The 25454-nt window shown below is 37.1% G+C and overlaps 6 protein-coding genes across 7 annotated transcripts; 2 read left to right on the top strand and 4 right to left on the bottom strand.

Annotated features, from left to right (window-relative positions):
- The first annotated feature begins 507 nt into the window (after positions 1-507).
- Positions 508-3422, top strand: LOC133733607 (glucan endo-1,3-beta-glucosidase 13). Its single transcript, XM_062161248.1, has 4 exons — positions 508-942; positions 1961-2299; positions 2976-3006; positions 3113-3422. Exons 1-4 carry the CDS (start codon positions 885-887, stop codon positions 3204-3206), a joined length of 522 nt encoding a protein of 173 aa, XP_062017232.1. The 5' UTR covers positions 508-884; the 3' UTR covers positions 3207-3422.
- Positions 3423-4317: 895 nt separating this feature from the next.
- Positions 4318-5622, top strand: LOC133729181 (photosystem I reaction center subunit psaK, chloroplastic). The gene is made up of 3 exons (XM_062156666.1): positions 4318-4498; positions 5174-5254; positions 5355-5622. Exons 1-3 carry the CDS (start codon positions 4418-4420, stop codon positions 5580-5582), a joined length of 390 nt encoding a protein of 129 aa, XP_062012650.1. The 5' UTR covers positions 4318-4417; the 3' UTR covers positions 5583-5622.
- A 394-nt stretch (positions 5623-6016) lies between these two features.
- On the bottom strand, positions 6017-14560 carry LOC133729180 (DNA damage-binding protein 1). Its single transcript, XM_062156665.1, has 19 exons — positions 14291-14560; positions 13555-13603; positions 13305-13364; positions 13137-13228; positions 12995-13046; positions 12758-12820; positions 12591-12640; positions 12307-12382; positions 11552-11761; positions 11319-11425; positions 11098-11206; positions 10132-10332; positions 9806-10021; positions 9140-9250; positions 8709-8984; positions 8155-8429; positions 7358-7709; positions 6961-7245; positions 6017-6816 (listed from the first exon to the last, which is right to left on the bottom strand). Exons 1-19 carry the CDS (start codon positions 14392-14394, stop codon positions 6235-6237), a joined length of 3270 nt encoding a protein of 1089 aa, XP_062012649.1. The 5' UTR covers positions 14395-14560; the 3' UTR covers positions 6017-6234.
- Positions 14561-15701: 1141 nt separating this feature from the next.
- LOC133729179 (uncharacterized) lies at positions 15702-20274 on the bottom strand. 2 transcript variants are annotated; one of them, XM_062156663.1, is made up of 2 exons: positions 20142-20274; positions 15702-17031 (listed from the first exon to the last, which is right to left on the bottom strand). In XM_062156663.1, exon 2 carries the CDS (start codon positions 16972-16974, stop codon positions 15964-15966), a length of 1011 nt encoding a protein of 336 aa, XP_062012647.1. In that variant the 5' UTR covers positions 16975-17031; positions 20142-20274; the 3' UTR covers positions 15702-15963. The 2 variants fall into 2 exon arrangements, with proteins under 2 accessions (XP_062012647.1, XP_062012648.1); XM_062156664.1 differs by lacking the exon at positions 20142-20274 and adding an exon at positions 19742-19862.
- Positions 17541-18347, bottom strand: LOC133731245 (pentatricopeptide repeat-containing protein At4g21065-like). Its single transcript, XM_062158664.1, has one exon. The coding sequence runs from the start codon at positions 18345-18347 to the stop codon at positions 17541-17543; it is 807 nt and encodes a 268-aa protein (XP_062014648.1).
- Positions 18362-19173, bottom strand: LOC133731244 (pentatricopeptide repeat-containing protein At2g29760, chloroplastic-like). Its single transcript, XM_062158663.1, has 2 exons — positions 18712-19173; positions 18362-18646 (listed from the first exon to the last, which is right to left on the bottom strand). The coding sequence occupies exons 1-2, from the start codon at positions 19171-19173 to the stop codon at positions 18362-18364; spliced, it is 747 nt and encodes a 248-aa protein (XP_062014647.1).
- Positions 20275-25454: the final 5180 nt, after the last annotated feature.

The following is a 25454-nucleotide window of genomic DNA, read 5'->3' as shown; positions in this document are numbered from 1 at the left end:
ATCTTTCTATCCGAGAGAAATAATGTAGATTTGCATTTTTGTTATAAGTACACATTCTATGCCTCTTGTTTGTATCGTAATCCTACTCATACACTTCCTTCCATTTGAATGAATTTGATGGCACGCACGTTGATCAAAGAAATTCAAATTTTAAAACAATCCCATAGGGGCAACTAGGCAAGTGTGAGGACTGAGGAGACAGGAGAGTCACCTGTTATTGGGTCAGAAATAGGCCCAACTTTAACATCATTAGAACTGTCCAAGAACTGGGCTGGGCCACTTTGCAGGCCACAATAGCAGGTAATTTTGCAGTCTATGGACGAAACTAACCCCAACAAGAGAAGCACATTGGCGAGAGAATATAAGAGGTCGAATATATCGCGATAAATTAAAAGAGAAAATGAGAAACAGAGAGCCAGAATTGGTTATTGCTTTATGGCTGGACTCCTCTTGTCTTGTGAATAAAGCTTTCATATTTTAAGACACATTTCTCTGTGAAGTGTGAAGGTCTAGACCACTGCCAAAGTGAGCAAGTAGTACACATAGCCTTCTGAAGCATCAGTTTCACTCTCTTGAAAACTCAAACAAATAAAGTGAAAAAGGGGAGAGATAATTTCTCTTCAAGGAAACTTGAGATTCCTCTAATACACCATTGCTCTTGCATTTTATACCACCCATTGTTCCAACTCATGTGCTTCACATCACATTCTTGGTATTTTAAGAGAGAGGAGCTTGTAGAGAGAGATAGAGAGTAGGAAGTACATTTTTGGTTTCAAAGTAGTTTGGTTTAGTTTCTGAAGGTGAAGAGGGCGTTGAAATTCTGAGCCTTTTATTTATTTATTTAGTTTTCGTTTGAAGGAGAAGATCAGTGAGTAAAATCCACCATGAGAAAGAACACTTGGGTTTTGCAGTGCTGCCTGTTGTTCATAGGATGCTATCTTGGTATGTTCTGTTCCTTAGTTTGCTTCTTCTTTCTTTTAAAGCTGGATTTGGAGTATTAGTTGTGTCTCTGTATTTGTTTTAGCTGAGATCTTCTTGTTCAGAAGTTGGAAGTTGCTGGTCAAAGTTTACATTTTTGTTTTGTGTGCTTCATATCAAACAAAATATGAAAATGCTCTCTTTTTGTTCTTTGTTGGAAAGGTGCAATCTGTGATTTGCATATTTTATTTTCTGGGACTGCTAATCTAATGCTAATGTGCTAGGCTTTGTCTTAATTTTGCTGTTTTATTATGATTATTTACATTTCATAAGCAAGAACATCAAGGGTACTCTCTCTGAGGAAAAAAAAAATTATGTAAATGAATTTTCCTCTTCTCTTTTTTAATTTTTTTTTTAATTTTTAAGAAATGTGGTATGGGAAACCCAGATTTCATGGTAACTGAGTCCCCAATATAGGAACATACTGATACATGGCAAAGTCCAAGCCCACTTAATTAGTCTTAGACCAGTTGGTAGAATTGTACTAATAGTCATTATGACTTTTAATTGCTCACATGTACTATTAGGCACCATGTGCCTGTCTAGGCCCTTGGTTAATCCCATGGTATTTATTAATCTACTAGGCTCATGATCTATTGTCATTGTTCTTTATTGTTGTGTTGCGTTTATTTACTTAGGCTTGTTCTAAAACGGAATTCTATACTGTTTTCATGGAATTTGCTACTTCAGTTTTGTCTTTCCTGTTTGCTACTTATACTTAACCAAAGCAGCGAACAGCATCATAGGTGATGGATTGAAAGCACATGTTTAAGCTTTAGTTCTGTAGGTATCGATAATTTCACAAACTTGAATTGTTGGCTATAGTAGGTTAGTGTACTCGGAACCGATATGGGGATATTGTAGAGTAGCCCATATTCGGTACAATTTCAATTGTCAATAATTGATCGTTAATGAAAACTGATCACCTCATCCATTTCTGATTTGGTCCATATCCATTCTCCACGTTTTTCAAATTCTTTAGCTTTGACAATGGGAGTTGGTGTGGAAGAGAAAGTAGATGGTGCAATGCCAGTGACCACATTGTCACCACCAGAAGGGAACACAACATTCCTTGATGGCACAACATGGTGTGTGGCTCTTGCTGGTGTCTCCCAAGATGATCTGCAGAATGCATTAGATTGGGCCTGTGGGCTTGGAATGGCAGACTGCAAGGCCATCCAAGAAGGCGGGCCCTGTTACGATCCAGACACTCTCTTATCTCATGCTTCCTTCGCTTTCAATAGTTACTATCAACAGAATGGGAATTCTGATATTGCTTGCAATTTTGGGGGCACTGCTGCTGTCACTAAACATAACCCAAGTAAGTTCTGCATCTCTTTAATTTCTCCCCGATTACTATTGTAAAGGCTAACACTAGGACTTACGACAAAGAGAATGACTATCTACAATAGTATTTTAGATAAACGAATGATTTAGAACACCTTAGACATCAATTTGGAAGTGGAATCCCATGGTACATTTGGTGCTAAATTCTGATTTCCAGATTACTCACGAGTCATGGAACTTGCTTTCTATGAAGTACACAAGTTTTACTCTAGGGTGGAAAAATAAGTAATAGTCAATGTAATGAGATTAGGCACTAAACTAGAAGCTTCAATTTTCCTATTACTTTATTGATTCGGAGAAAGTGACAATTAGCTTTAGGGTCCTTTTAGAACTACTTATTCTTCTTAGACATTTAACTTTATGACACATATGGGTTTATGTACTTAAGGTCATCTAATGCCATTTAAAGTTGTAACCACAAGGATCTATTCCTTCCTTAAGATTAGTATCAAACAGAGTAAAATATAGCTTGCTTCACCACTAATATAAGATGCAGTGACATTTTATTAATGCTGCCTAATTTTATTGGATTTATAAGCTGATTATGAAGCTTACTACTCGATGTTAGTTCGACCAGAATGTGAAGTACTATACTTATAACATCATTCAGCCAAGAACAGATAGTGATGAGTTTTGTTACTATATTGCAGGTTATGGAAAATGTGTCTATGCTGCTCCTGGGTATACTTGTTCTCACCTACATCTTTTAGTTTGCCTAATGCATCCCGTCTTATTTATTAAATTGTACTCGTGGATTGATTTTTAATATATATTTCTCGTTTTTCAGATCTGTAGGCTCTGCAGCACCTCCATTGTTGAGCTTTATTTGGTGGTGGAAACTTGCTCTCCTTTGTTTACTGCTTTTGTATCTAAGGAGCTGATCATTGCTCATGATCATTAGTTAAACTGATTAAACTGCCCAAAAAGTCGAATTCGACTGTCTTGTACAAGACTATTTTAATGTCATGGAAAGGAAAAGGCAGGAGATCAGAACACGATTAGCCTATGATCATGTAATTGTAATATGCTTATTCCTGTCTTTGCTTCTGGTTTAGGAATCTATAGCTAATTAAGCAAACCCCGCCCCTCTTATCTTTTTTAATCTGTCTCTTGTTTGATCCGTCTCATGTCTCTTTAAAATGGAGCAAATTTATGTTCCCATTCAACTTTTTTTTTTTTTCTTCTTCTTTCCTCTTTGGGCTCTTCACTCTTGGAGCTCCTTTCCCTAAACACCACCCTGCACATGGTTTTTGCATAGATTGTGTTCATTTTGAGGAAATGACGATATTAGCCATGTCAATTTATGGCGATATATTGAGATAGTGAGATGAGATTTTGGGGTCAAGGAACAGAGATCTTGAGGTTTTGAATATCGAAAGGGGAAACTGGGGGGGTTTAAATGTGGGGGCCCACGAAACCCTGGTTAGTATCTCTGTTCCATTACATATTGTATCTTCTGTCCTTCTCACATTCATCATTACATATGTTATGCAATGAATAAACAACACAGCTAAAAGACAAATTTGCCCTCGGGCATTGTTTCCCGCTCAAATGTTGGTCGCAACTCGCAAGACTCGCAATAATGCTGCAACTCGCAAGACAAATTTGCCCTCGGGCATTGTTTCCATTTTCTTGCCATTGACGGCTTCTCAGGTAATTGGACTTTAGCCAAATATAGGTCAAGGTCCATAAGCCCGTTAGATTAAAATTTCATTTTGTAGCCCAACCCAAACTTATGGGCTGACTTGTCCAGGTTAACCCAACCCAGCCCATTTCTATATCAGGGTCATTGTCCATTCTCAGCTCAATACCTGAAATTCCATCATCAATAATCCAAATGGACATTTCTGAAGCTCACAAAAACCTTATCCAACTGAGAAAATCCAATGAGGTAAAGCCAAGTCAGCAACAAGTATCTTGGTGTATCCAAATGTGTGTTTCTGAAGCCACAAGTTGCTCATGTGGTTGAGGTGAAGACTCTGTTATTCAAAAAGCTTATAATCTTTGCATTACAGGCTACCATAGTTCAGAAAATTATCAAAAAAACAAAGAGAGACTTTTGTAGACTCCTAACATCAGTTGTGATTAGAAAATGGCAGCAGCTACTGTGACTACTTCTCTCCCCCAGTTCAATGGGTTGAGACCCAAGATCTCATCCAATGTACAGAGCTTGGTAAGTGCTTGTTTTTCTCTCATTCATTTCTAGACTATTTTGCTTCTGAATGTGTGTAATGCAGTTGGTTCTGCTTCATGTTTATTGAAATATATGTTCAATGGGAGTGTTAAAGATATAGTCGAAGTTGGATCTAGGACAATGTCACAATATGGCCTATTTTGATGATTTATGCATGGATCAAATTTAGAAGTTTATGATAGGAAATTTAACCAATTAGGTACAAGTTAAAGGTATAGTAGGAGCTTTTGTATTTGGGTTACAAGTTTAATTTGTAAGACCAGTGATTACTCTCCCTCCATAAGTAATGGATCCGTTTATAGTGGTCCGTTCTTTAAGTGATCGGAAGTTCTTATATGGGTGGTTATTGTTTAAGTGATCGACATAAGTAATGCAATACTCATCAAATTTTGTTTACCAAATAATCTGATATTGTTTTATTTATCTTATTTTGAGTCCATGCACGATTAAGATCTTATTTGATAAACAAATTCTGTGAATTAAACATTTTCTGTAGTAAAAATCCAAAATCTTAGAAAGTTTTAAGCTAGTTGGGTGAAGATGATGGTCATGCTCATATGGGAATTATATAGTCAGACACTTGACCCCCAACTACTATATGGTTTTGTTAATTCTTGCACTAGTTAACTGACTAAAGTATACCGCATCATTCAGGCTGCTGTTCAACCAATGAGGCGCAAGAGCCAAGGTGCCTTGGGAGCTCGCTGTGATTTCATCGGTTCACCCACCAATTTGGTAAAGCATATATTTCTCTTTTCTGTAAGAATTTGAACTATGAAGCTTAGAAAGTTAGAAGGCGATCAAAACTAATGTATCTTCTTTCTTTTTGATTCAGATAATGGTGACTACTACAAGCCTAATGTTGTTTGCTGGGAGATTCGGGTTGGCGCCATCTGCAAACAGGAAGGCAACAGCAGGATTGAAGCTTGAAATTAGGGACTCAGGGCTTCAGACCGGTGACCCAGCTGGGTTCACCCTTGCTGATACCTTGGCTTGTGGGACTGTAGGTCACATCATTGGGGTTGGGGTTGTTCTTGGCCTTAAGAACATTGGTGCTCTGTAAAAAGTAATAATTCACCAAATTTGCGAGTATTTCATTTCAAGGTTCTTTGCTTTCTTCCTCTGCTCAATAATCACAAGATTCAAAAGCTTAAACTGGATCCTCAAATGAGGTAACAACGTATAACAAGTGGAGCGGACGTTAAGTGTGCCACTAATATAACATGAGTTAGAATGTTAGATATCAAAACGTTTGTATGAGTATTCTAACTACGATTCACATTCAAAGGCCACTGAAGGAGTTAACAAAAGAAAACGTAGGAATAAGAAGCAAATGTGAATTGTCTCAACCGCAATCAGTACCCCTTCGACATTCTTCTTCCTCATGCAACATTAACAGAGCTTATCAACTTGATAAATCACTCTCCTTCTCAAACATGAACGTCATGTGGGGGCGTGACAACTGTTAAATGCTGCAGGCTATCTCACAAGTTACGAGACTCACGATAGAGCATATTCATTTTTTCTTCTCTTCTTGAAATTTACTACATAACGCAAAAGATGCATCTTCGAAGTAAATTTCCAGGCAGAAGTATTTTACAAATAGCGCATCAAAGACAACACATATGTACCGAAACTAAAAGAAAATGTGAAACATAAAACAGTCACTCAGCGTTGCATAACTGGGAGAGATAAAAGAACAATTCAAAACACCATCAGTGCAACCTTGTCAGCTCTTCTACTCTCTTGCAGAGCTCCTCCACGGGAACACTCATTTGTTTTGAAATTTCATCCATCTTCCCACGGCTGAGATCAAGGAATGACTCAATAAGATCGCCATCCAAGAAATTTTTGGTGTCTGAGGTCTTCTTCTCATTGCAGAATGATCTCCACTGCTCATGGCTCAATCCTCCAACACCCTTTATCACCTTCCTCAAGTTTGTCTGAAGCTTCTCTAGAAAGGAGTAATGTTCTTGAGGAAGTGAAGCAATAACTCCAATTACGCCATTAACAGTGCCAAATATCACAGTAGGAATCTGGCCCACATCAGAATCTGGCAAGCGCATGACAAGAGAACCATGCCGAAACCGATTGACAAATTCCCCAAGGTGATACTCTCCAACAACCTCAAGACGGCCCCGTTCCTCATCAGTCGCACCTTCACTATTTTTCCTAACAGTAAAGAGGTTGTAAAAATTTTCAGCGCCAAGGTAAACATCATCATCAAGGATCTCTACAGCGGACATCCAATTTGCATTGTAGTCTCGGGCTCGCTCCTCGATGGCACCTTCCTCGTGCTGTAAGACAAGAACAAATTGTTTTTTAGTGCAAAAGATAAAATGTTATATTTCCAGATCTGGGACTAACCATGCTTTCAATAAGTAAAAAGATGAGAATTCTTGATGAATTAGTAGTTTGTCATATGAGGGGGATGGCTATACCTTATAGATTAGTAACGAAATCGACTTCATTAAATCACCAACAACAATGAAGTCTCCACGAGTTTGTACGTAGAGGGCAAGTATGTGACCATGATGTCCACATTCAGACTGCAGCTCACGAGTACCATCATCCCGGAGTGTCCACTTGTATAATTGTATCTTTTGATTGATGGCAGCAAGTAATTTTCCATTGAAAGCATTCAAAGAATAAACAGATCCCTTAGTTTCCTTCTCAGCAATGAGCTGCAGCTTCCCATCTTCGACCAGGAAAACCAGAATGCGACCCTGCAATAATTTTTTTATGAACGTATCATGAAAGTCAGTTTTTGTGTTAGAATGAAGTCAGCAAGTCACCAATGCGGCACAAATCAATAAAATGATTTATTTGCCATCCTACCTTGGTCGGCTCATTTTCTTCTGGCAGAACATATGCAGTCCCAACACAGTAATATACATTACTATCATCTGAGAAGGAACAGCTAAGTATGGAACAAGCATACTCGAAAGCATCGAGTTGATAATACGTCACGAGGTCAAAACTTTGGTCATCTAACAAACGGATGAAGTGTGTTTCAGAATCTTCTGCACCAGTCTGATTATTTTTTACACTACATATTGCAAAGGTCCTCGACTGCTCCTGATGGCAGATGCGGCGAGCATGCTCCCCTAGAGGAATAGAACGGATATGAAGCTTCTGGATGTCATCAATTGTGCCAATGGTAAGTTCACCTTCTTTAGCAATCGCAAGGCTGTTGTTCACAGAAAAGAAGAAAATGAAATTAGAATTTTCTACTGATTATTACGCTCTCCAATCATAAAAAGCATGATACAAAAAGTGGACAAGGAGTCCACAGAAAAAAAAAAAAAAAAAAAACTAAAGAAGTTGATTCGAGCAGCAGAGAAGTAGGCTCGACTGCCACCAAACCAGCCTAGACAAAGAACCATAAACTATAACCGTTTTCCAAGAAAGAAAAGAGAAAAGAGTACTCATTAAAGTCTCCAGAAACAGAGGCCCATTAAAATTCCCAGAACCTAACTCTCCCCAATTGTTATGTAGATATATCATTAGGACGTTACATTGGATCATAAACTGAAATAGGAAAAAGGATAAAATACTTGGATATATACCAAGTTGGTAGGATGCAGAAAACAAAGAAAAATAAATAAGAGTGAAGGGTAGAGGGAGTAAGGTACCTGTCTGGGAAAGCAGCAGAGTTGAATGGGCACATATGGCTGACTTCTTTCAAATTTACATTGCTGTAAAGCAGTTTCTTGTTACTACTGTAGATGACAGTTGGTCTATCCGATGCAGCAAACACATGAGTAGTATTCTTAGATGAGAAAGTACGGAGTGTAATGGGCTGCGTCCCAAGAGAGACTTTCTTCCTGTCTGTTAATTCGCCAGTAGTTGTGTTCAGTGTAAAGTTTAAGAGGTGTCCATCACCAAGAGCACATAGCAGATAGGATATCTGAAAAAAAAAAAAAACAATAATTTACTTAAAACACTTTGCATAGAAATAAAAGAAAGACAAACATGTATACAAATTCACCATCTATACAGCAAACTCCCAAATGATTAAAACGCCAATATGTGCCATAAACTAGATGGATTGCACAAGGTAATAATATTAGTTATAACCGATCAAACTTGCTATAGAGTCGCTCCTCAATAGTATTTATGATCAATGATAACAAGAATGTGTATAAGTGAGAAAGATTTAGCAAAGAAACCACGAGACCAGACATACCCCTTCAAAAGTACAGAGAAGAACAGAACGAGGTATGATCTCTCCTCCCAAATGCTCCTTTGTGATGCGGTTTAGATCAGGAAGAGAGTATATTTGCACACTTATATCTGTCCACATTCCAACAGCTGCTAGCTGGCTATAATTAGGATTTTCACCTATGGGGTTTATGTCAAGGCATGAGATCTCAAAGTCCAACTGTACATACTTCTTCTCTATCAAGACCCCATCACCAATTTCTAAATAAACTAAATGCTTTCCTCCAGTTGCCAATAAAACCTGCCATACAAGACCATAAAGAATCAAACGGTTGAATGATCAACAATGGGCCAAACTACATGTAAATGCAGACGTCTCCCAAACAGGGATAGCACCATGCTAGAAAACAGCAGATATGCGGCTCATGCACAAATGTATAGAAACAGAAACCAAACCTGGGTGGCATTAGCTGTTGCAACATTAATCGAATAGCCTGCTGGAGCATGCCACTCATTCTTCAGATCCCTAGATGTAGAACTGACTAGCCTCACCGAGCTTGAAGTGACCTGTGATGTCAATTCATCAGCCAGCATGCATTAGATACTGTACTTTTCGATCTTTAATAAAATCATCACAGTCCAGATTATCCACAAAATGCAATATTTCAGAAAAGAAAAACTAAGCATCAAATTTTTTTTATAGGAAAGAGAACAATTCCATAAAAAAAATAGAACAATATAACTATTCCAAAAGTCAATGGATGGTTAAGTCAAACACTAAAACCACTTTGAACCAGTAATGCAATAATCATTAACTGCATTGAGCAGTAAGCATTGAAAAAGCCTGCAACTATTCCCAAACGATTTTTCATTCTCGCATACAAGTGATGGTTAATCCACTACATTAGTGGTGCACCTGGTGGCAACCTCATAAGGTCAATGCATACTGAACTTTAAGAATAAACCTATATCTAAACAACCAGTTTTACTTTTTCAACAACCGGTTTGAGTCATGATTATAACTAAGGCTTCAGACATGGAATATTTCCATATATTAATCCACATACAGACTTTGCCTGTAACTAGGAAAGGCCAAGTGATGAGAAGAATTTGATAACCTACCTGCACAAGTTGATTGAAGACAGCATCATGACAAAATAAAGTTTGCACTTGAGAAGAGAAGCCCTGTATCTCGGTTTCTTCCAGCTCATCCTCCATATTCATTGCCAAAATACGCGTCTCACTGATAAAGCTAACAACCAGGAAGAAGTCATGTGGATCATCAGTGGACGATCTTAATGACCACATTCCCTTGATACCTTGAAGCTCAACTGATGCCTGTTCCAAGTCATTAATAAAGCAAAATGACTTGTATCAGCATGCAAGAATGACATGAAAATGCTTAAATGGAACTTTGGATAAACAGGAAATGATTGAAAGAGTCAAACCTGTTCATTGATTCCAATTCCATTTCGAACAACACGAAGAGAACCATCTTTGTAAGCACCAGAGCAAGTTACCACTTGGCCTTGGCCTTGTCTCTCAAGATCAACCACACAGAAGTCAACTATTGGCCCCAAGTTGACATACCTTTCCAAAACTTCGACATATGAACCTTTTGCATCCTGCTGTACATTCAGCTTTACAAGCTGTATGTTTGCATTCACATTGAAGTGTTAATTATTGTACAATGCAAATCATTATTGAAAATGTAGAGCAAATCAAAATCACAGTGATGTACTTAGTGCACTTAAAACTTCATGAACCACAACAGGTACACGTGACCATACCACCAAGACAGAAAATCATTGAGACTGTTTTCAATTGGGGAAAAAAAAAACTTTAAATAGGGTTGGATTTAATGAATAAACCATAGAAAGCATCACTAGAATCAAACATTTTCCATGCTTGAACTCAGCAATCTAGGAGGAGAAACTGAGAAACCACTAACGTTCCCTCTTCGACGATATCAACCTAATTCTCTTACAATCTCCTGTTTGCAATCAATCAAATACCTCCAATTATTTTAACTTTACTGCATCATCTCTTAGTTGACCTAATAAATTGAGGTTAGTCTCTTTCTCTCTCTTTTTAATATGAACAGAGATGAGTACACTTTCTTTTGCGCAGTATGTGTGAATAAGACAGATATAATACTCTAATCCTCAAGCCTGGACTTTAAGAGCAAAACTTGGAAATGCCTGATACAAGGTAAACACTAACAATTTAAATATAAATTAAAAAAAAATTTAAAAAAAAAAAACAGTACTTTTCCGTGAAATATCATAATGATCTGTATGTATGATGCCAATTTTAAATTACCCATGACTCTTATTCTTTCCTAAACAAATAGTTATTGTTCCAACAAAACATTGCTGACTCTTTACACATTTCTAAGTAGCTGAGTTGGTCACCTGTGAGTCCCCATAGCTTGATCCAATATAGACGAATGCATTATCAAGATAAGAGATTGTAGATGCAATCGATGTTTCACCCAAGAGCTCGATCTTGAGTCCAGTCACCCTACAACATATGAGGAGATCAAACCTTGAACCAACAAATAAAGTCCACAACTCTAAACTACAAAACATTACAATCACAAACTAGAAGATTTAAGAAATGAATTTGAACTCACTTTTCTTTCTCATGAGTTATAACAAGTAGGTGAAGTAGCCCAGCGTGATCACCAAGTAGATACCTAGAACCATCTGCATCCACTCTTCCATAGGCTCTTGTGATGGACTAGAAAATGACCAAAAAAAAAAAAAGACTAATGAAGTAATGATACATCTATAACCATTCCAATATGCAACTTTTTTAGAAACTTGTAATCAGACACTTAAAACTCAGATAATAACTATAACCTACCGGTCTTATGGGGATTGCTTTAAATGCATTGGCGCTGCAGTAAACAATTGTTTCCTCTCCAATAATTAGAACACCGCATAGTGGTGGAGGAACTGGTATTAACAACTCAGCCCCATTGTCAAGGTTGTTCTGTGACCAAGGACCCTCGACAAAATCTTTATCCTTCAGAGCAACCTCATATGTTTTGACATGGCGGGCATCCTTGTTATCCTGCAATTAGTGAACCATATTAAAACAAATGAAACCTCTGTCCCAAGCACTCCTATACTGTTTGACATAACAAACTGTGCACGACAGATATCCACAGATAGCACACAGAACCGATAACAGCAAAAAGAACATTAATCACACAAGAATGCATCTCTGACCATTTACAAGCCCTGAGCAGAGTCATAGAATTACATGGTATACACTAAGTTGATACTGCAAGAGTTTTCCAATATACCCCTAAAGACTTCCACAACTTTTATTATAGACCCAGGATATCCAGGAAATCTAGTAACACTAAGATGGAATCAAAACTCAGGCCCAAAGTTTTGTTAACTTAGAATTATAAGAAATAAAGATGGTTTATATATACATGTAGAAACTCCATCTCCTTGACCTAGCCATGTCTTGTTTCTACTTTCTACCAAAATTCTGATCTATGACTGCATGTACACTAATACATGCCTGCATAATATTGCCCACAGACTTCATACACAATCTTTAAGTCAATACAGCAACATAACAAACATAACAATGTAGAGACCTACCTGGTAAAGAACTACAATTGTGGGTTTTGAACAACCATAAAGAAACTTGATATCTAAAACTTGAAGTTCCTCAAGCCTGAAAAGTTACCATCAAAATATATAGTTATACAATTATGTAGAAGCACCAATTCAAAAGGATAGAATGAAGAATATAGAACATGATGTACGATGCACAGTTGTACTATCACCTGCCAACTTTAGTACATTTTAAATACACGTCATGACTAATTCAATCACAGAAAAATAATCAACTAGTATATTACTAGATGACAGACAAAAAATACCTAATGTTAAATGCTTCCTTCAGCTGCCCTTTATTGTCGAAAGGAATAACCTGCCAAAACAAACAAGTTGTGAGGTTCCTGTCTAAACTACTGAATGTACTAGAAAAATGAAGAACAGTATAAGGCTCCTTTTGATAGTAAGAAAAAATTAGTCCAAAACCACGTACCTTAAACAAGCCATCATACAAATGAAGTCCAATTAATCTGCAATCTGGATCTATTATACCAATCTGCAGATTCATAGGTAAAGCAAATGTATAAATTTTTGTGAACTGCCCAATTAAAAATAAAATATGGTTTTACTGTGAAAAAGAAAAAGAAAAAAAAAGAAAAAAACAGAAAAGAAGAGACACGCTTTACACATACTAACTACTACAGAATTCATGACCATATAATAGACCCACCTGACCGCTGTCTGTAGGACGACCTATACGATCTGAGACATCACCCATTGCCCTACAAGATAGTGGCATACATTTGTTAAAGAAATGTGAAGAGGAAAAGGTATCATTGCTAGATTACAGTCGACTAAAATCCATATATTACTTGGTAATAAGCTCCTGCGTCTCAACATCCCACTGAAGGACACAAAACTTGTATCTTTCTGTTGCAATAAACAGAAAATCCTGGGCTTCACCCTGATGAAAACTAGCGTATCAGAAAGATGAATAAAACAAATACCAGTATAGAGAAAAAGTATTAAATAACACTTACATGTGGCCGAAAAAGTTTAAGGGTTGCAATTCGTCCATATATCGGCACATCCAAGACAGGCTGCAAAAGAAAATTTAGCTTAATTCCTGCTACTAGAGCCTAGTCCTAACTAGGAAAGTTTTTGTCTTAACTTATACATTTGATAATTTTAAGTTAACCGCTTAGAGCCCTTCCCCAACCCAAAAACCAAAGAAAGCAAGCTAATAAATGTAATCTATAACTTCCTTTTCAGCATAATAATTAAATGTACCTGCAAACCCAGAGGAGTAAGTAGAAGAATTTCAATCCGTGTGCATTTCCTGGCCACAAAATTAAACAAAATGGATGGATAAGAAAGCACTCTCATATGAAATCTTGCGAAGAAAATGAATTATATCATTAAGTACATCTAAACAACTTAGTCAAATACAAACATAATAATACAATGATTTTCGCTGAAGCTATACGCACTTGCAAGACCATAAACTCATTTCTTTTACACCTCTTTGTGTTTCAACAGTCATCAAAGGTATCTACGCATAGTTTTCTGGGGAAAAAAAAAGCAAAGGAAAGAAAAACGAATTCGAAGTTCCATGCCTAAATATTTCATCACTTGCCAGGAAAATTTAGGCTTATACAAAATTGCAAAAAATTATGCAGAGAAAAACAAAATAAGTTGAGACTCAATTGCTACATTATCCACGAAATCCGAGCCTCTACACATTTCATGACTCTCAGTAACTTCCTCCACCAATTTTCTAAACCTAACATAACCAAAAACAAATATAAACCACCACATAGACACTAAATCAAATCAACACACATAGCTAATTGAAGAACCAGAATACACAGAAGCCTCAAAACCCTTACTCCACCAAGCACACAGACCCTAAAAAGCAAACAAAGCCTCCAAAAATTTGATAGACGATGAGAAAATGAAAAGATGCGTTATCGAAACCCTAGCGGAATCAAAGAATTCAAAGCAAATCAAAGAGAGAGAGGTTTACGCAATGATGAGATTGAGCTCCTGAGGGCCGGTGAAATTGCCGACGCAGGAATGGGTGACGTTGGTGGGCTTGTGGGCCGTGACGACGTAGTTCCAGACGCTCATCTTCAATGGCGGAGTTGGGTAGCCCTAGCAAAAACCCTCTTCTATTCTCTTCTCTACTATCACACACTAGTCTCACTCTCTCTCTCACCGCCTCGCGCTTCTTCTGGAATTACATATATGAAGAATACATACACGTATTTATTTCTTTCTTTTTCCTTTTTCAAGTAATACAGCGAACCTCATTTTATCAACTTTTAAGGAAATAAGGTACCCGAGCAGTTTGGTCTAGCGAAAACTTGGCTAAGCCCGCAAGTTGGACGAATATGAGTTAGATATTTAAAAGAGGTGCGGCGTTCGATCATCTGTTTGTGAAAAACACCTCTTGAAGAGAGCTATATCCAAATTAAGTATTGGCTCGAAGTGGTGGCACACTTTATTACCATTTATGTATCAATAAAACTTTAAGGAAATAAGTTTGTCGTATTTCCCCTTCAAAACAAAATAAACTTAACGAAATAAAAATAAAAGGCTCGTAAATAAGTAATTACGTGAGTCTGAATGTGTGTGTTTGGTTGGATGGGAACGTGGGGTGGTAAGACAATGACTTCCTATTTGGAAAGTCATGTATTCGAGTAAAAGAAAAATAATTACGTATATTTGACCGAGAAATATAGAAATACGTAATGGTGGCTGTGTTGCATCGGTGCATTGACATTTGATGTGTTCTTATTCAGACCCAATAAAACAAGTTCATGCTTAATTATTTAGGAAGTCTTATTTTGATTAATGTTTAAAAAAACAAATCAATTTGATTTTTTTTTTTTATTTTTATTGTTCAATCACACGGTGTCCTCAAAGGCTTCCTAGGCCCACAGTCAATTCGATTATAGTAAAGCCCCTTTCCAATTAGCCAACTGGTGTGGAAGTGCGTATACAGTTAATACTTTGATAACCAATTTTTTTGTTTATAATAGGGTGTCATTTGGTTTACGGAAGATATGGAAAAAAAAACTCATTCATTTTCCGTACTTGATAAGCGCAAGAAAAGAAAAAAATTTCACCGTGGAAGTGAAAAAGAGAGAGTGAATCTTCCCGTGCCTCCAAGAGATTCATTTCTCCTCACTCTTTTTGTTGCATAAGTTACAAACTTCATGGGAATCAAAGCAAGAATTCTTTATCTTTCGCGAACCCAACGAGGCCTAGAGAGAATCAAAGCAAACTGGTTCAGAACTCAAACTTCATGGACTTGCTCTCCGTTCAATTAGGGTTTTGGTTGAGCTTCTCTAAAATTGAATCGACTCCAGTTACTATACACTAAGCATTTCCACTCTTCACTCAATAAACAAATTTAAACAAGAAAAACAAAAAACCTATAGAAAAGCAACAAAACACTTGATTCTTGATGCAGAGAAGCACCTCTAATACACCATAGGAAAGCCTTAAAGTACCAAGTGAAATGAAAGAACTTTAAAAATTTCATATGTTGGTTTCTACACCCAAGGTAGTTCAACCCAGTCCTACTCCTGCCCGAGTATCAAATACGTAAAATGGCAACAACACCTAGACTCGAGGAGTATCATCTAACAATGTAAATGCATTTTTTCATTCTTGTCCAAGCAATGAAGGACCTTAAGCACCTGCTTCAGGAGACCTACTTTGACGCTGTAACTCTTCATTGGCGTTCCTGAAAAACTGGTCCCAGCCACTCCCGGAGCTAGTGTCCACATAATCGTAGGGCACTGCTGTCTTCAAACCTGGCCTAACACCACACTGGCTCTCCACAATTCTGAAGTCCACACCATCTCCTTGTTCATTATCATTCTGTTCCAGTTCCTCCCATGTAAACATCAGAGGCAGTGTAAATGCTCCCCAAGGGTTGAAATCCATAACCTTAACTCGCTCGTCCTTCACCACATACACATCAAAGGTGTAATTTTCTGACTCAAATCTTGACCTTAAATTTTCCATAAAGAAGTCTTCAATCAACACTCCAAGATGCTCTTTGCTTTCAAGCAGAGAAGGGTAGAAGGTTGTGGCCTCGCGTTGGGAAATTCCAACTAAATTCTGATTCCTTACAAAGCAGCGGAATTCCATCTCTGGCTGAAGGGATGGGTACCATTTACGGAGAGCAAGGAAGAAGCTCTTGGGCCGTGAGGAGGTCTTGTCATTGCAGGAATCATATGCATGACACAAATCATGCACCAGTGAGTCAGATGATCGTAGCAACAGTGCAATCTCACTGAAGGAAGAGCACCTGAGAGTCCCTGTTGTGCTAATCCAAGCAGAATCTTTTGGTGCACTCCAGTTTAGCTTCGGGAACACAGCACCTCCAAGCGATGCAATGGATTCCTTAATCTCCAACTCAAGTTCAGGAAAAGAAGGGGGCAACGAAGGCTGCTCTGACTCATCATCAGATCCTTCTACTACTTGATAGTCATCTTCCTCCTCTGGATTATGAATTCTGTTAGGTAACGCATCTTCATTTGAGATGGAAACTGGAAGAAGGAAGGGCCCTGAATCATCAAGAAGATACTGGACAAAGGATTCTGGAAGTTCATGAATCCGTGTTTTGATAGACACGGATTTAAACTTAGGGTACCATTCCTGTATCTGGCATCGATTCACTTCTTCTTCCTTCATTTCTTGGCTCAGTGTATATGGATCAAAGGCTGTTTGCTATATGTTATTGTTTGCTATCTGCTAAACCAAAAGGTATGATCAGTATAATGTATCACAAATTGACATAAATGAAACCATCAGAAATGGATAATTAGTATGAATTAAAAAGTAAAAAGGTTTTCTCATGCAATAGTGAAATTCTTTCAAAACTTTAAGTAATATTCAGAATAGTGAGCCACTGAACCATGAATAAGCAAAAAGTATGAAACTTCGAGACTATTTTTGACTAAAACACATAATAATGAACATTAATTCTGCTAGAAATCCAATGACCATCAACTCCATGACTTTTGAGTGATTCACAATTAACTGAAGGACCTTGCTTTGCCTGACAATATTTGATCATACAGTGACAATTAGTTTGACTAAAGCTTCCAATAATGTATCTGAAGGTAAAGGCCCTCTTGTAATCTCAGTTCCATAAAATGCAAATTATAGAAATTTCCTCATAAAGGTGAAGAAATGATGGAGTGATGATAGATTTTATTACAAGGCAATAGACGAGAAGAGCAACTATGGACCATCTGTCACCAATAATCTTGACAAGAACATGATCCATTGATAAAATGATGGAACCGATTTCGATCGCGAACAATAATTTCTCTACCAAATTTGGCTGAAACATGCTTCATGAAAGAATGGCAGTCACAACAGATTCGAATATTCTTCATGACCCTAATGGTCCTAGTATCCTTGACACTCAGAAGTGCAAAAGCCACAGCCAATTTCTCACTATGATAACCAAGAGTATGCTCCTTCTCCTCCTCTTCAATGTCATGCAATACATTCGATGTAAGGGGAGTATATCCCGTGTCTTTTATACTTTCAAATATTCTGTCTAAGAAATCTCTAATATCCTGTGATTGGGGATGAGAGTTATCCCCTGAAATGAACTCATGAATGATTTGGTCTACACTAATTGAACTAGCACCAGCTTTCTTGTTAACTCTCCTTGCCCTCATTGAATTCCTAACATTAGATAAAAGCACATAATCACCATCATGATAACGATCTAGCTTGTTCAACCTCTTCTTCACTTTCTTAGCCAACACAAGATTGTTATGATTTACACATGCTTCGAGAAGGGTCCTCCAAATCACAGAATTTGGCCTTATTGGCATTTTCTCTACAAATTCATAGGCTTCGGAAAGCAAACCGGCCCGGCCAAGGAGGTCAACCATACAACCATAATGCTCAAGCCTTGGCTCCAGGCCATACTCATTCTTCATGCTTTTGAAAACTCTCCAACCATCTTCCACAAGTCCACCATGACTACATGCCACTAAAATCCCAGTTATAGACATATGATCTGGCTGCAAGCCAGCTTTTTTCATCTCATAAAAGACCCTTAGTCTTCTCTACTGCAGCCATGCACAGCAAGGCCAGTACTCAATGCTGTCCATGTCTGTACATTCTTCAATGACATTTCATCAAAAATTTCAGTAGATTTATCAACAGATCCACAACGCGAATACATGTCGATCAATGCAGTACCCAATGATACGGTAAGTTTTAGTCGACTTTTGTTTATAAAGTCATGAACCCACTGACCCAATTCCAGTGCCCCTAAGCTCGAAACAGCGGATATCGCACTAAGCATAGTGACCTCATCTGGCATTACATTCTTGGCAAGCTGCATTTGCCGAAATAATGCAAGGGCCTCATTGGAAAAGCCGTTGTCATGGATGACCAAGAAACCAAGTCTTTCTGATGCATTGCATGGAACACATTCAATGCAAGCTCAACCGACCCACAACCCCCGTAAAAACTAACTAATGCATTCTGAACATATATGTCTGAATGGAAGCCAAGCTTAAGAATAAGAGCATGGACATCTAACATCTTGACCCAGTTGGAGGTGAGCACAAGCCTTGAGAAGAAATGGGAAGGTGAAGTTATCGGGTAGAACACCTCGCTGACGCATTGGGTAAAGAAGGAGACTGCATGGGAAGGAGAAGAGTCTGCTACATGAGCTCTGATGATGGTGTTATAAGCAAAGGTGTCCGGAGAGGGAATGTAGGCAAAGAGAGCGCGGAAGTAGGATAAGCTTTTCGGGGATGGTGTGGCAGCACACCATAGTAGGATGCGTCGAAGGGAGGGAGGGTGATTCTGTTGGCCAGTTTTGATAAGCCAAGCGTGGAACTTGTACACGTGGTTCATGGAAAATATTCTTTCTCATTGCACACTCCAACTCTAAGGGAAAAATCAAACACCTGTTTTGATGAGAAAGATTATTAGCTCGGGTTAGTGTACTCGAATTCCTTCAAAACACTAACCAAAATGGCATTCCAATGAAAGAGCAACACAATCACTCCCCTCAAATCTTATAAAAAATGACAATCCACTCCCTAAATATCTCGCGATATAGAACTTCCAAAATGTACAACAAACCCGAAAATTACAGAACTCCACTGTTATATAGGAACTTCTCTGTTGCAGCATATTGCCTATGTTAACTAAATTATAGCTCAAATAGTTGCATTTCTAACCGGAAGAGATGAGTTTGCTCTGAAACTTGTTTTCAAGAGCAAATCAACTCTGTACCTCTCCCTAGTTCAAACAAGAACCTTTCTATGTGGGGAAATCCTCCCTCCAGAAAAAAAGAATCCACCTTTATCAATTTTCTCCAACCTATTTTTATCTAAAGGCCTAAAAAAACATCGCATTGTCCACAGCAATCAGGAAAAAAAAAAAAAATTACTGTGTGTGAATCCAGTCCAGAGCTTACGCTTAATAGCAGCACCTACATCTTGGGTCTGTGCTTCCTCTTACATTTTGAACTTGCCTCATTACTTGATACATCATTCTTGGTACATTTTATATGCAGATAATGGGTAGGCTGGAAGATACTAGAGGAAAAAGGAAATAAGATTGAGGGATAGCAAAGTAACCGATTCATATGTTTTTAATTCTTGATAAAGCATTGTTCTTTAGCTATCTACTTCACATATACCTCCCCAAATTTCATTTTCAAATCTGAAAGTTCAAAACTTTACAAAGAGGAAAGCAAAAAAAAAAAAAAAAAAAAAGTGACATATACTTCACAGAGCCAAATCAATCAAAAGGGGAAAGATGATTATAGGTTTTAGCGCAGCAATTATCATCACCAGAGAGCGGAGACAAGTTACCTGAGATAATCGGTGATGCTGATGGGTCTGTGCAGTGTGAGCAGGTGAAGATTGAAGAAGAAGAAAATGAAGAATACGTGGGCTGCTGGAGAGTAAAGAAAGAGTTGGGAGATTAGGGCTATGGCTAGAGTTGGGCTCAAGGGGATGGGCTCAAACTAGGCCCGGTAATGTGTTCCTACCTGATTTGTTTGATTTTTATTTTCTGCAAAATAAGATTTTTCCTTTCTTTTTTTTTTTTTGGTCTTTTTTTAATGTGATGTACAACAGAAAGTGTAGGGATGGACTCGGTTTAAAAACTGAAAATGGATAGAATTTACGATAACCAATAGAAAATAGTCACTTGTAATAAATATATGAATTTTGATTAATATTGATCGTAGCGGTTCGGTGTTTGTGTATCTATATCTATATTAATAATTAATTGAGAACTGCACCACAATGCATTGGTTCGGGATGATTTTAATAATTTATCAGCATTTGGTTAAATTAGTGTTGTTTATGAATTTTCAAGTCTTTTTGGTGTTGTAATTTAAGATTCTCACACCGAATTTTAAGGTCACAATTTTCGAATATACTAACCTACTTTATCTAAAAGAATAAAAAATACATGAGATGAAAGTCATACAATGTGATAAACAGGAGTTCACATAAGGCCATAAGCCTAAGGCCCCAAGGACGAACCAAAAACCCTAGTTTGAATCTTTGTGTGCTATCTGTCAATACACTCTGGCTATCTTTGTGAAAAGTAACTAGAGCCGCAGAAAGATCAGTGATGTCGTGTTGAGTACTGTTCCTATAGTCCGAAATGTCCATTCATTTGAGCCAAAACAAGGGACACTAGTTTTGTCTCTTCACTGTGAATTTTAACCAAGACAATGACAATCATCTCTCTCTCTCTCTCCCTCATTTTCAGAGAATCAAATTGAGGAGCAGAGCACATTTTGGTGGTCATATGCATGCCATGCCACAGCCAGAACCGCTCAAAAACTAGCATAGATACAAAACCATCCTCCTCGTCCTAGACACTAGCATAGATCTTCTGAAGTCAAGTACTCTCCAATTCTTTTGCACATTAATACCATTTCATTTTCATTTCGCGCTTTATAACATTGTAACTAATCTCACACAACCGTGATTCTTGTCATATATATATATATATATATATATATCTAGCCATGCATACATTTTGAGGTTAGTTGACGTATTTCAACTCTGAATTGGGAGAGGAATAATCAAACCAGAAACTGACGGTGTGGTTTTGAGGTGGTAGTTGTGTTTTTAACAACAAATTTATCCTCCCTAACTTTTCATTAGTGCAAGTGCAGTATTATCGCTCGTAGGCGTATTACTCTGTTATGGTATTTTGGAATGTGGCACGTCTCATCAAGTAGGGATTCCTCTGAATGGGCTTAATGAAGAAGGGTATTTGATCTCGATAGTCTTGTCCACAATTGTCCTCTTCATCGATATAGCTGTATTAGTTTGTTGATAAGCAAATCTTTCCTTCCTCTGAGGTTTGATCCTAGTAGACTTTATGTAACAAGGTTTTAAAAGTCTCTAAACATCCGTAAGTCAAATTAGTCTATTAAAAACTCGTATATATTATGGTTTAAATTCGCCAATAGTTTTGATATAAATATAAATAGTATGGATGTGACAGCAATGGAAACGAAGTAGGTAAACGTTCTCTTCAAAATTCAAATCATAAAATTCAGAAAATAATGTTCAAACGAGAACTTGGCATGTGCATCAAGCTAGCTTAGCTTTCTTGACCTCTTCATTTCTTTCAATATTGCGATGATCTATGTAGAAACTTACTGTGCTTCGTGAAAATTCGGGAATCTTCCTCATAGAAATTGCTCAATATTCAACTGTACTCGATGTCTTCATCTCCAAAAACATGGATAAATGGTTGGTGTCTTTCACTGATTGAAGTAAAGTCAAGGCAATTGATCCACTTTTATTCACTGATTGAAGTAAAGTCCAATCAATGACATTAATATATTGATTTAATTTAGTACGATTTTGAATGTGGATTGAATAAGAAATATTCCTGCAAGTCATTCCTAGCAGTCTAACCTAACGTTCAGTAACTTGAACAAGACTCAATAGAAGAAGGTCGTAGACGATTCAAACTTTGTCTTGGCTACTACCCTTGTTCAAACTTGGTTTAATAACATCATATATTTTTCTGATAAATTAACTCTTCGAAGTAAGATAAAATTCAAGCCTTGGTTTAATAACATCATATATTTTTCTGATAAATTAACTCTTGGGAGTAAGATAAAATTCAAGCCTTGAAATATTTCAGTAGTTTTCACACTGTCAAATAGGTCTCTCGAATCTCAAGCAACACGTGCGCGGTATGTTTAGTTTGGTTTGCGAATTTGAGATTGTTATTATTGATCACCTAGGTTTTTTTTTTTTTTTTTTTCATTTGAAAATTGAATGAGCCACACCGTACCACAAACTAATATTACGCGTTAATTGTATGAATAAAAGAAATATGAATTAAGTGAAATGGTAGTTGTCTAAACTAAGAGATTTTTTTTTAATTAATGGTAATTCCATTGATAAAACTCATGCTAAATATGCCATTACATATCTACCCGTTGCCTCACAATGGACAGAGCAAGGCTTCGTGGTGAAACCACAGTGATATATAGGATAGACCAACTATATTCGAACTTATCACTCACTTAAAAACGAGCCTATAAGCTACGAGAAAAAAAACATAGCAAATAGACAAGCAAAACTACATTCGTTAGGGCTCATTAAGTAATCTAACCTAACAAGCATAGGGCCCTAAAAAAATTGGGAATTATTTAGCTAAAACAAAGACTAAAAATAGAGGTCACAGCCCAATAGCTAGCCCACAGTTTGCTCTAGCCCAAGCCTAACAGCAAGCAACCAATCTAATCTCTGTCACACTATGCTGAGCCGCCAACAGTCTAACATAACATCCCCGCCGCCGCTACGAGGAACACCACCACCATCATCACCCGATGCGGTCAATCGGAGCCATCAGCGAAACCCAATAGGAAAGACCCAACCTACCAGGATTGATCTCCACCGCACCAAGTCACCACCAAACAACTCCGCTGCCTACGCCTCAATGAAAGCCATCACCTATGCGTTGCCCCTTGACCCACCGTGTCGTCATCGATCCCACATGCCACAGCGCCCAACAAACCAAGATCCGGCAGCGATGCCGTCAAACTCCAAGCAAAGAGACAAACTGAGAACAACTATCAGCAAGCCTTTGAGGCCAGTCTGACTGTAGCCCTGACATCACGCGACCAAGGCTGACATAGATGCCATCACGAGACGGAACCTCTTTTCTCATCTTCACATGAATAAGTTTTCTAAACTAAGAGAATTTAGATGGCTTTATCCAATTGAATTGCTTGTGACCTAAGTATCTCCAAAACAACCATGTAAAAAAAATCATTTTTAAGGCTCCCAACTCTTACAACATCTATTTCTTTGCAACGCAACCTTTGATTGCACTTGGTTACAGATCGACACAACTACACAAGCTGATTTGCAAGTTTCGATTTATTTTATAATATAAATAGTCAAGTAAAAAAACTGCTACTGTAAGAGCTTAATCGACCAAATAATGTAACCAGGATTGCACTGGCAATATAATTGAGTAGTAGAGTAAATTGAGAGGTCTTCGGATCCTTCTAACTTGACATTGTACAATCGTATGACTTTTATCAATAGAATTATTGTTTGATTTTCCTAAAAAAAAAGGATTGTACTAGCAAAAAAAAAAAGGTAACATTTTTCCAACTACACACTATTAAACATGGACTATATATAACCTTTTTCCTTTTTCGAGATTCCAATCTATAAAACAAATGAGAGCTCAATGAAAGTATAGAAAATGTACTGTTATTATTATTATTTTTTAAATAGGATCTTAGGATTTCACTGTTATTATTTTTGTTTTTTATTTGATCAAATAAGTAAGTAAATGAAATTGGGGCTTGTGATTTGCTCCCGCAACCGCGGATGAAAAGCATAAATGCGCAGGCGTGAAACTGTGAACTAAAAGCCTGTACCAACCAACTACCAAGGATCCAAAAAGTACAACCGCATTTATTAGAGGGTCCCATTCCCCCAGTCATTCAGCAATAATTTCAATGGCAAAAGGTAAAACTAGTTTTTACACTAAAAGCTCTCAAAAGTATGATGTCATAATTACAAACATTCATTTTCAAAAGCTCAAAATCAATTAAGCTCAAAATGGTTTAACCGTTTAATGATGAGATTATTGTTGTTGAATGCATACGTTTATGATTCATATAAAAGTTAGATTTTATAAAGTCAGAATAAGATTTTGACAAATCAAGTCATTGTGTACAAATACATTACTATAGTATTATTTTTTTGAACGAGTACGCTCAAAATGGTTTAATGATGAGATTACCAACTTAGTCATATCGGTGTTGAATGCATACGTTTATGATTCATACTTTTATTTTATGAAGTCAGAATAAGATTTTGACAAATCAAGTCGTTGTGTACAAATACATTATTATAGTATTATTTTTTTAACAAGTACTATATTGGTATTTAGTTCTCAGACATTTTAATGTTGAATCAAATTACTATATTTATCTATATTCATAATAGTCATAACACAGGAAATTAATCGATTGAACGATTTGATTATTATTATTATAGATTCTTTGTCGTTTTAATGATTCAATTAAATTACTATATCTATTTACAATGTCTATTTATTCATAAACAGTATATCATTTTGATCATTTGATGGCCAATAGAATTACTACATTCGTCTAAATGTCTACTTCTCTCAAAACAACTTAAAATAGGTTATTAATCAATATAACGATTTGATTAGCATCTTAGATTTTTATTCATTTTAAGTTTAATTGAAGCATTGCAAACAAATATAGTGTTTACTTACTTTATAGGAATCACCATTAATGAACAATCTAGAAATAGAGGGTCTCAATTATGTACATTAAACTATTATTGAGAAATTAGAGACAAGAAAGTGGCCAAGTTTTGATCTTTTTTCCCCTTTTGTAAAAGTATTCCTTAATAGACCAAAATATAAAAAGAAACTGTGACCTATTGGACAAAAAGAAAAAGAAGAAGAACCGTGACCAAAAAGGAATAATAATAAAAGTCCACAGCCCCAAAAATACTTTTGTTTTATATCCACAGGTCCAAAAAAGTGGATAAACCCCAAATTTTTCACAAGCCAAAAGAAAAAGACAATCACACCCTCCTCCAACCATTCTCCCCCATTATACACACACCAACAAAACACCA

The sequence above is a fragment of the Rosa rugosa genome, chromosome 2 (assembly GCF_958449725.1).
Source record: "Rosa rugosa chromosome 2, drRosRugo1.1, whole genome shotgun sequence".
Classification (NCBI taxonomy): domain Eukaryota; kingdom Viridiplantae; phylum Streptophyta; class Magnoliopsida; order Rosales; family Rosaceae; genus Rosa; species Rosa rugosa.
The sequence above is the reverse complement of the archived record's forward strand: the minus strand, read 5'-3'. Positions and strand labels throughout refer to the sequence as shown.